This window comes from Drosophila mojavensis, unplaced genomic scaffold (assembly GCF_018153725.1).
Source record: "Drosophila mojavensis isolate 15081-1352.22 unplaced genomic scaffold, ASM1815372v1 contig_74, whole genome shotgun sequence".
Taxonomy (NCBI): Eukaryota; Metazoa; Arthropoda; class Insecta; order Diptera; family Drosophilidae; genus Drosophila; species Drosophila mojavensis.
In genome coordinates this window covers 18,424,746-18,435,777 of record NW_025318899.1, presented here as the reverse complement: position 1 = coordinate 18,435,777, position 11,032 = coordinate 18,424,746, and the positions used below count along the sequence as shown (strand labels likewise).

General features: G+C 37.0%; 2 protein-coding genes across 3 annotated transcripts; one reads left to right on the top strand and one right to left on the bottom strand.

Moving 5' to 3' along the window:
* Positions 1-227: 227 nt before the first annotated feature.
* On the top strand, positions 228-1,717 carry LOC6582927 (cell death protein Grim). The gene has a single exon (XM_002008573.4). The coding sequence runs from the start codon at positions 508-510 to the stop codon at positions 961-963; it is 456 nt and encodes a 151-aa protein (XP_002008609.1). The 5' UTR covers positions 228-507; the 3' UTR covers positions 964-1,717.
* Positions 1,718-2,870: 1,153 nt separating this feature from the next.
* On the bottom strand, positions 2,871-4,276 carry LOC26527971. Of its 2 annotated transcripts, none has more exons than XM_015162649.3 (4): positions 4,215-4,276; positions 3,994-4,157; positions 3,890-3,921; positions 2,871-3,828 (listed from the first exon to the last, which is right to left on the bottom strand). In XM_015162649.3, the coding sequence occupies exons 2-4, from the start codon at positions 4,134-4,136 to the stop codon at positions 3,014-3,016; spliced, it is 990 nt and encodes a 329-aa protein (XP_015018135.1). In that variant the 5' UTR covers positions 4,137-4,157; positions 4,215-4,276; the 3' UTR covers positions 2,871-3,013. The 2 variants fall into 2 exon arrangements, with proteins under 2 accessions (XP_015018135.1, XP_043865744.1); XM_044009809.1 differs by lacking the exon at positions 4,215-4,276 and having other exon boundaries at positions 2,871-3,399; positions 3,523-3,828; positions 3,994-4,208.
* Positions 4,277-11,032: the final 6,756 nt, after the last annotated feature.

The following is an 11,032-nucleotide window of genomic DNA, read 5'->3' as shown; positions in this document are numbered from 1 at the left end:
TGGTTGGTTGTTGGCATAAACAAAGCACACACACTCCATCCACTCCACCACTGCCACTATGACCGTGTGTATGTGTGTGTGTGTGTGTGTTTGCCAAGGGGGGTGACATTTCGTTGAGCGAGCGCCGTGTTGCTTCCTAGGAAGCACGAACGACGTCGTCGCCGTCGTCGTCGTTGTCGCTGGCAGCGCAGCGATTTGATAAAAGTGACTGCGGCAAGGATATTTACAGTCAGTCCACGCAGAACCTTTGAAAAGGCAGCAACAGACGCTAGAGCAGCACTCTCTCTTTCTCTCTCTCGCAAGCGGAAATATTATTTCACGTAAAAACCCAAATACTGAAAACGCAAAGTTTCCGTTTTGGCGCCAAATAAAGACAAGTTCTTGGGCGCATACAAATAACTCACAAAAGTGACAAACTCAAGTGAATAAGTGCAATAAGTGACATTTATTTAAATTATTAAACTATAAGAAAAAAAAAAAACATTTATACAAAAAGCAATTTGAGCAATGGCAATCGCTTACTTTATACCCGATCAGGCGCAGCTGTTGGCCAGAAGCAGGCAACAACAGGCAAGTGCGCAACAAGCAGGAGGCGGCGTCGGCTCCAGTCCAACGAATCCCAGGCAAAACGAGACCCGACAACAGCAACAGCAACCACAACAACAACAACAACAAAGGCAACAACAACAACAACGCACCGGCAGCTCACAGTTTCGCGCCAACATTTCAGTGCCGCTGGGCCGCGAACAGGGCGCCATGTCCATGTCGGAGTTTGGCTGCTGGGAGCTGTTGGCCCAGATCTTCTGCTACGCCTTGCGACTGTACAGCTACAATCCAGCACAGCGCCGGCCGACGGTCATACAGATCTCGTTCGAGATTAGCAGCAGCGGTGCAGGCGAGGCGAATGCGGATGGTGGAGCAGCCGATGCGGCCGGAGATGTGACAGATGCGAAGCAGGAGTAGATGTGGCCAAGAGACACAAAGACTAAACACAAACTGACTATTATTGTACAGTTAATTTTTTGGTGGCAGCTCAATCAAAGCGCATTGTGATTTTTCCGAGGATGGAGACGAAGGAGTTGGATGGATTTGAATGGAGTTTTATTTTTGATTCTTTTTGTAAAGTTGAAAGTGCTAAATGTAATTTATATTTTTTTAGTATTTAAACGATTTTTAAGAAAATTCAAAATTCAAAAATTTGAAATTTGTCATCAATTTGCTGAAAGTGATATAATATAATATTGGTACTTTTTGGTGTCCAAATTTCGTTTGGGTAGTGTAGGAGCGAGTGGGTACGAAAGGTTGAGCATTTTGTATGCCTAAGTTTCAAAATGTCGTAAAGGTTTCGGGTTGTAATAGTTGGTTCAAATAGGCGTAGCAGCTGCAAAACATATTCATTTCAATATTTTCATTTAAAAGAACGAATAAAAAATATATATATTATATATGTATATCATTCAACTAATTAGAATCTGTGTCTACAACTAAACAGTCGTCAAAACACTAAGCACACACTATCATACATATACATATGCCACATACACACATACTACATACTAAGTATATATACAACTAAATGTCAAATTTTAGCATTTCTACTAGAATAAAAAAATATAAATGTATTCCAACCCCCCCAACCAACCAAAACTACAAATTATGATATTCTTACCGAACCAACAAATGTAACAAATGAAATACAACAAAGACAACAACTACATTGTACAAAATAGTTTATAAGCAGACAATTTTATATATACAAAACAAAAACATTTAATGTGTGTCAATAAAAAAATATTTAAACAAAAAAACACTACAGTAAAACCGCCGAACCAAAAAGTAAAAATAAAAACTCAAAAGAATTAAAATAAATTAAAAATACAAATTTCATATTTTAAGCAGTTTTGATACACTTACAACAACTAAAAGAACAAAATATATAAATATAAAAATTTTAAGCATATTTTATGATTATTATTGACTTTAGCAAAATTACAAATATTTTTGTTTTTCTTTCGGACATTTTGTGTACGCAGCAAAAAAAAAAAGAAGAAAATTATTATAAATTAATCCAATGCTTACATGAAATAATGCAAGCCAATTACAACATTTTTATAAGACATTTGAAAATAAATACAATTTTATACAAAAACAATATTATCATAAAATGAAACTGTTTTCATATTTTTTTTTTTTTTATTAATTTATAATTAATTGGGTTTTGGATTTAAGTATAGAAATTGCTAGGAAAATTTTATTTATTTTTTGTGCCAAGAAATTTGTTGCCGAAAAAGTAAATTTTCTTACTTATAGATATTTTTTTCAGATTTGCTGCTGATAAAGCAGCATCGTGAATTAAAATATTTTTTTTTTTTTTTTAGGCGTTATGTTGGTACTCATGACTTAATTAATGAATTAATTGTTGGCAGCTTTTTGAAGTTGAATTAATTATGCTCTCTTTCGATCTTTTAACTATTTTTGCCCTGCTTAGAAAATTTCGGATATGCGAAAATAAACTAAATTATTAGGCAACTACCATATTTTATATTTCCGACGGCTTTTGGAAGTATCACAATTTGGTTTCTGTGTCTACGAAATTTAGTGCCGGAGAATAAAGCTTGTCTGCCAGTATTTATTTTTTAAAAAATATTCGTAAAATACATCTATGAAAAAAAAAAGAAAATATTTTATTTATTATGGTTCATTTATTTGCTTTGTTATTCATATTGCTTAAATCAATTTATTTAGTTGAATAATATTTATGCGCACAATCAATTAAAAATAGAAAATCGGGGAATATTTTATTTTAAAATAGAAATAGAAATTGCACATTGCACTATTCATATCTTTATGTAGATAAAATTAAATACAAATTTTTAGAGGATTCTTCCTATTTATTTGTTGAACTCATTTGAAATTTACATACGCTCTGAACTGTCTGAAATAAAGCTTAGTAAATGATTAATTTTCAGCTTTCACAAATAATCAAGCTTAACAATTATCTGTTCATCTGCAACTATTTCATTTGGCACTTTGTGCAGTCCGACACAGGTTGAGAGTTTATACGCATGTATGTGTAGCTCTCTTGTCCCGGTAATAGTTCCTCACCTTCATAATAATCGGTGGGACATAATGAATTCTCATCGTAATACGAAAACGCTTCGTTCGTGCCTCCAGGCAAAAATGCATCCATAAGCGTTCCATTTGGGAAATGATTAAAATAATTTCCCTTCCCATACGAATACTGATAGTTGGAGATAAAATCTGTTTGATTTTGCATCGAATTCGTATTTTGATAATAATTTTCATTTAATTGTTGGGGACTTATATGCCATTGATCTGCATTGACATTCATACTCTGATACCAGTTCTCATATGCATGCCTCTCCATGTTTGAGACACCATCTTGACTCTCTTGTGGATCATAGGCATCCAATCCAGCAGTATTACGATCCATGTTGGTGTAGTTTCCTATATTACCAAGATCTGAGTATTGATACGCGGCTTGATTCATGTATGAAACACCATCTTGACTCTCTTGTGGATCATATCCATCCAATCCAGCAGTATTACGATCCATGTTGGTGTAGTTTACTGTACTGCCTAAATTTGTATATTCGGTTTGGTTTGGTTGCGCCCATGCGTTGGCATCAACTGCATAATTTTGATTGGCTGCCTCATTGCTGGTTATCAGACAGTTGTTTTCATTGGAATAGCAGCCATGTAAATTAGGAGAACCACAATTTTCATTAAAAGCTTGGGATGGAGCATAGCTACAGTAGCCGAATGCATCTTCGTAATTCAGTTTCTTACTCGGGTCTGGCGTTGAAACTTTAAGAAATGGGAATTAGTGAAGGAATTAAATATAAATTGTTCCCAGCTCTTCACTTACACACATTGCCACCGAACGGTGAACCTTCATTACTATTGGAAGAAGTGGAAATAAATCAAATATATTAGAATAAAATATATAGAATCATATTATTTTATACCTACCCCTCCACACATATATCTGTTTGTACAGCTGATGCTGGAAACTGTTCTGTATATTCAGAAGCATTGGTGTTATCCTCCACATCATCTTGTATGTTGGAAAACATTGGAGGGCTGAGGTATTCTGTTTTCAAACTAGACTCCATCCCGTGGCTTGTTAGATTATGCTACAAATGGTGGAAGAGTTTAAAAACAGGAAATCTTTTCAGTAAGGAGTTATTTACCTAGGTGTGCTTTGACTCAACTAAAGAAATCACAGCTCTAGACTTTTCTCAGAGTATTTATAATATTTTTCGGCAAAAGTTCTTTAGAAGAAGCAGAAGAGCTTCATTGGCAAGCATTACAATTGAATATTACGAGTCACGCTTGACTAAGATCTTTGATCTGCCATTAAAGACTAGCTCAAACCCTTGCTGATCTGCCACGACCTTAAAGGGAACTCCTCATTTCTTTATTAAATAAAACAAATCTCACCTTTGTTTGCCAGCTGCCACTGTCTGTTATCTGTCTGTCCTGGGCGGGCTGTTAACCCTTTCGCTAGCCGGGCGCAACCCTTTCGCCCACATGCATTTACCGATGCTTATCGCAAAACCAATATGTCACCTTGAAGGGAAAACAGTTTTTGGCATGGCATATTTCTGTGGTGTCATGCCACAAGTTGCGGCAAGGGTTAAATTAAAAGGTTACGCTGCTTAAAAGCCACCGCAGTTCACACTCACACTTGCACATGAAAAAACAAAGTCAACTGGGGAAATGCTCAAGTCATCGCGCTGTCGCCCCTAGAGCATAATTGTGACCCAAAATGCAACATCTGTGACAAATGATCGACGCTCGCTGATAACTCGGACAGTCGAAAATGTTTGTAGTTGATAATTATGCAAACATTTCGGGTCGCTAATTTGCCGCATTATCTTAATTTAAATCGCGCAAAAGCGCATTGAACATATTTAATTGTCGTGACATGACAACAAGCGACCTGGAAATTAGGGTCCTTCGGCGGCTGACCCAGCCTGGCTGGCTGACTGGCTGGGCCCATTCCATATTCATAGGGTTAAGTGTTCAGTTTTTTGTTTGGTTTTCGCGTGTGGCTTGATTTTTGGCAACGATAAGCGACTCGGAAATTGTAGGGTATGCAAATGCTAGCACTTTTAGTCGCGTGTCCTGCCCGTGCACAGGGATTGCCTGCCAGTAGAGAGGCCGGCAGGCAGCCAATTATGCTAGGAATTCGAGGGTCAATTAATGATAAAATATTTGCAGTTAATTGAGAAATGCATGTTTTAAATTTCATTTTGTATATAATAAATCAAACAATTTAAGGGAGTTGAATGGATAGAATGAATATGTATGTATATTTATATATTTAAAATAAGTAGATAAATAAAATAATGTAAAATATATTTATATTTATTTATTCTTTTATTTACTTATTAATTAATTTATTTACTTATCTTAATTAATTAATTTATTTATTCATTTATTTATGTATTTATTTATTCATACATTTATTTATTTTTACATATATTTATTTATTTATTCATTTAGTTATGTATTTATTTATTTATACATTTATTTATCTTTTAATTTATTCATTTATTTATTTATTTAGAACAACAAAAACAATTTGACTTTAAATGATGAGCTCCGAATTAAGTTGAGATCTCTGGCACAGCCTTAGCCTGCTCTAGAATATATAAGGTGGCATTAAGTGCCTAGCTATTCCAATGAACCTCTTAAGAAATCAAGTCCTCTTCCATATATTAAAGAGATTTGTTCTATTTCTCTTTATCAATTGTATTGTTAATATAATAAATTGTATTGGTATAGTTAATAATATTAACAAATCTTTCTTTAAGGATATTCTGCATTGGCATTGGTCTAACTAATGCTCAAGTATTAGGGCAATCCAATTGTATTTATATCAATCATAACTCTAAAATTTCCAAAGACCCAGTCAATACCTGTTCGAATGCACCTTTTAAAGAGTGTCTTATATTCGCCTAAGCCCAAGCGAATAAATACATTGCCCCAAGTCTAAGCCAAAACAATAGGTATTATAATAATGGGTTTCTCGTATGGCCAAATGAGTCACTTGACTTGACTGCGGCTAAGTTGAAGCGGAACTTCGCATGCAGTTTGAGGCAAAAGCTAATTACAAGCGGAGGGTCTATTGATTTTTATTTTCTAGATTTCTTGTTGTTGCTGTTGTTGTTACTGTTGTTGTAGTTGGTGTTTTTGCTGTTGTTGCCGGGAAAGTACAGTAACCCAGGCACTTGTACGCCCCCGAGCCACAGCAGTGACCCAGTTTCTTGGCTTTAGCAAACAACGCCCCCAACGCAAATTGACGCAAAAACTGAAAGTGGAGCAAAAGTGAAACGCAATATGACCACAAACGAAGCTCTCTATATGGATACGGCACATACGCAAGTCGGAAAAGGCAAATCAAATATCAAAGGCGAAGAAAACTTAGCTGGGCAAATGGTACTGGGAGTTGGGGTTCTCAATAGGTGGAGCCGAGTTAATTGTTTGTGGTGCTTAAAGAGAGCTAGGAAGGGTGAGAGATTCAGAGTGAGTGAAGGCTTCTTCAGATAGCTAGATTGACATTTAGTGCTCAAGCCCTATCGTTTCATTAATCTTGTGATTCATTGCCCAGTTTCCAGAGACTAGTTTCCCAGCGCTTAAACGTGTGTCAACACCCACAAAACCGCAGGCGGTCCCCAAAGCAAAATCTAAAAAAAACAAACCAAAAACAAAATATATAATAGAAATAGAAAAAAAAAGGAACTTACATATGCGTTTGCCACAAAATGCATTTGTAAAAAGTCTCCAAGTGTTTGGCCAAGGAAAATTAATGATTTATTTACGTCTGGCATTGGGGGCAACACCTTAAATTAGTTGAAAATAACCCAGGGTATACGGTCAATGGTTTATGAGTGGCCATAAAAGAAGTCATTGGTAGACCGGCCCCGGAATATGATTAATTGCCGCCCCTCTCGCTGCAGTTGCACTTTGTATGCTGCTTCCCAAAAATTTGTTGCCACGTTCAACAATTGCGCTTCATTATCGGCGTTTGGTCAGCGACCAGAGCCAAAGCCAAAGCCAAAGCCAGGCCATCGACCATCAACTGCAACGGCAGTCAATTACTGACCAGTTGCCATAGACTCGCCGTCTGTCGTCTGTCCTCTCTGTCTCTGCCTCTCGTTTGCCCATTTTCATGAGTTTTCCTCGGGCAGGCAGCTCTCGTTTCATCGGGTGTTGTTGTCAATGTCCTGCTGCGCTATTATTTGTCTTGTGTCAGTGAGCTGGGCTCAGCTCTGGGTTCCACCTCCTTCTGGCCGTGTATAAATTGCTTTACGGCACTTTTGGGTCATTAACGAAATTGAAAATGCTTGACAAAGAGTTGAGTTGCGTTTGAGTAGATTCCAGTTTGAGTCGCTCTCCCTCTCTCTCTCTCTCTCTCTCTCTCTCTTTCTATTTCTCTCTCTGTTCAGTTGATTGCGGCTGTTAGCTGCCGGCTTTGGCATTATATCAATGCCGCCTACTTTGGTAGTTGGCTAATCATTAGACACCAACAGAGCTGACGCTGTGTGAGCCGGATTGGCTGATGTTTACTGCTACTCTGATTCCCTTCGAGCCCTCATAGGAGATACTTTTAATTGAGAGTCTATTATTTTATTGAGATTATTATGATTTATCCATCAAATACATAAATAATAGCTGCACTCTCTCAGCACTACGATAAATTATATTGATTATTTTGTATATTATGCTACTATTATTATTATTATTATTATTCTGTAGTTTTTATTTATTTGCTCTAGTTTTTATTTATCATTATTATTACTCATAATATATTCAAAATCTGCTCGCTTATCCCTTAACTTATTTCTCGTTTTTTCTCACATATTTATTCGCTTTAGTCCCGCTCGCTCATTGCCTTTCTGACAGCCATGCATCATGGCATTTAGTTAGATCTTCCCAGGCTTTGCGCTCTTGACATTGATTAAGTAGCACTCATTGACCTCTGTCCAAGCACATTTATTGACAGGCTGACTTCGATTTGCATAGTCGGCCGTACTTTTTCCGCTCATCCCCCGCCTCTGCCGGATGTCGCTTTGATCAGCGCCGAGTCGGACGCGTGTCAGTAGCATGCAAATTGGCCACACCCCTCACATGTCAATAAGACGGCCCAATGCATATTAATAGATATGGCTATAGATAACGACAAATCGATTTGCACGGCCTCAACAAAAAGAAAAAAAAAATTAATAAATTCGCTCAAAGTGACATAATTAAGTAGCCAGACCAGCTGACCAGTTGACCATTGTCCTTTGGCAACATCATCATATGCTCATAATGAAGTGTAAATACTCGTCTATATAATCGGCTTTCAATAGTCGAAGCGGACAAACAAAGGCTCCTTCGGTGCCGAGCGTTTCGCATTGGAAAAAAGTCACGTGCCTGCTAATCCGTGCAGTGAAAGTTGTTTGGCCCTCTCCTGCTGCTGCTGTTGCTGCTACGGCTGCTCCTGCTCCTGCTGTTGCCTGTGCCCGCAATTTGTTACGCTTTGATTTCAGTTGTTTCGAGTGAAAGGCGAACGCGTAAATCTCACACATGAGCTGACTGCCTGCTGCCTGACCTGACTGTGTCTGCCTGCTCGTCCTCACTCGCATTTTCTCATGCCCATTCACATCCTCATCTCTTGCTCCCTTTCTTATTGTAGTATTATTGTGGACAGCATTACCTACTTGAAGTAGCGCTGATTAAATTATCTCTAGGGTTAAAAGTGAGCCACGCTCGTGACGTAATTGTTAATAATGCCTGTACAAGAGAGTTGTTGTGTGTGTGTGTGTGCGTGTGTGACTTACTTGGGTGGCTTACTGGGCGTGTGTGTGACTCGATTAAGTTATTAAATTTCCATGCATGATCAACAAAGGGTTAAGGAAAATCAGTTAAATCAGCTGGGAGAAATTCACTAGAAAACAAAAAATTATTGAAATTTAGGAGGAATCGGTTTTTGGTGTGATGAATATAGGATTATGAATATATGCATATATGAGCTAAATATTTGTTGCAAAATTGAATACATTTGAATTTATGAACTAATTTCTTTATATAGAGTTTTCTGATATGGTAAATTATTTCTAATAATCTGTTTTTGAGTGGAATGAGCATAAATAACTCTCTTTTTCCTAGTTTGATAAATTGATTTAGTGAAATAGTATGTTATATTTGGTTTGTCTTTTCTCATATATGCATAGATTTATTTTTTGTCATATAGGTATAAACATAGTTATATATAGTTCCATATATAGAGACAGATTATATATATTTAGATACAGATAACAGATTGAGATATTAGTTTGCATATTCGAAAAAGAAATGATAAAAGCTCTATAGACTGAGCTGTTAATACTAATTAGCTCAACAGACTTGCTATAATCACAGAAATCTCACAGTTGACAGAGGGATAATTCCTTCACCTACTCGCACCCCTATCCCTTCTATAATTTTCTGATGTTCTTTTCCTTTATAAACTGCATTTTTACTGCTAAAACTCTCTCACGCTGTTCGTCTGGGCAATCCTTTCTTTTCTTTTTTTTTTTCTTACACACTTCCACTACATAAATTCGCTCAGTATTGCTTCTTATTAGTTTATGGCCTCAAGTATTTACCCTTCGTGGAAATGACTGCTTTGGGCGTTGCAAATGATGGCAAATTACACAGACCAACTGTGCGCTTCGTAGACGAAGGGTATTTACAGAAATTTGCAAACAATATTGATTTCAAAACGATCAAAATAAAAATTAATCAATGCACTTAAAAATGCTCGAGACATAAGTGCCAATTGTTACGCACAAAGCGAGAGGCAACAATTTAAAAATCAAAAAATCATAAAAAACAACCAGGGGAAAATCAATGACGTGGAAATGTCATTGGGATAGAGTGAGACAGAAAGAGACGGAGAGAGTGAGGGTTTTTCCTTCGAGAACTCTAACCCCTTTGGCGACTTTAAAGCACTTGAAAAGTCGACTAATTTATAACTTATGACCGAGTTGGTGCGGCGTGCATAAAAAACAATTTTCCATGCCACTACAAAGCGGAGCAAAAGCCAAAATTTGACATGAGTAGCGGCCGTTTAGCCGTTCACCCTCTCGCAGCGCTAAGCCCCGTAACCCTTTACCCGTAACCATACACACATGTGAGTGTGTGTGTGTGTGTGTGCGCGCACTCTCCACATGTCAGCAAGCGAATTAATCGAAGAGAAATGATTTATTTAGCGCTTGGACGCAACGCTTCAGCGCGGTCCAGTCGCGCTTCACTTGAAAGGGTTGCGCCCAACCCAACCCTTACCCAAAAAAAAAAAAGAAGAAAACAGAGAAGGTAACTTCTGCACCCAAATCAAATTTAAACTGTTTTCAAAACTGCATTCAACGAAGGTTCGACTCTGCTCATTGATGGGCATTTATTGGCTCTGCCCACTTCATACGCCGTCAAACAAAACCCTAAGGCCCAACCCAACCCAAAACCAAACCCAACCCCAGGTTGCAAAAACTTATATCAATTGCATTTTGGGTTGTTTTCAGCACATTTTTTCTTTAGACTGTGTGAATTTCGCACTGCATTTCAATTTTTTATTACTTTATTTTTTTCTGTGAATTTCACACTGCATTTTTATGGTTTTGCGTCTTTCAAAATATTTATGACGGCGCGTTTTTTATATGTTTTCTTATAGATTTCGTTGTTTTTTATTTATTTTTTTTTTTATTCCACTTTTATTTTATTGTTTTGATATATTTTGGGATTTGATTTTGACGTGTGCATTTTGATTGATTCGAAAGAGGGCTGCGTTAAATTGCAGTAAATTTGCAGCAATTAATAAAACACGAAACCATAAACATCCAAATACAAAATATCGACGGAGAATTGTGAGAATATTTTCTTCGTTTTATTTTATTTTATTTTATTCTTTTTTTTTTTGCAGCTGTGCAGAATTGAAGCAAGGGTTTGACTTTAGAGCATTGGGATTTGCGGAAGATTTATA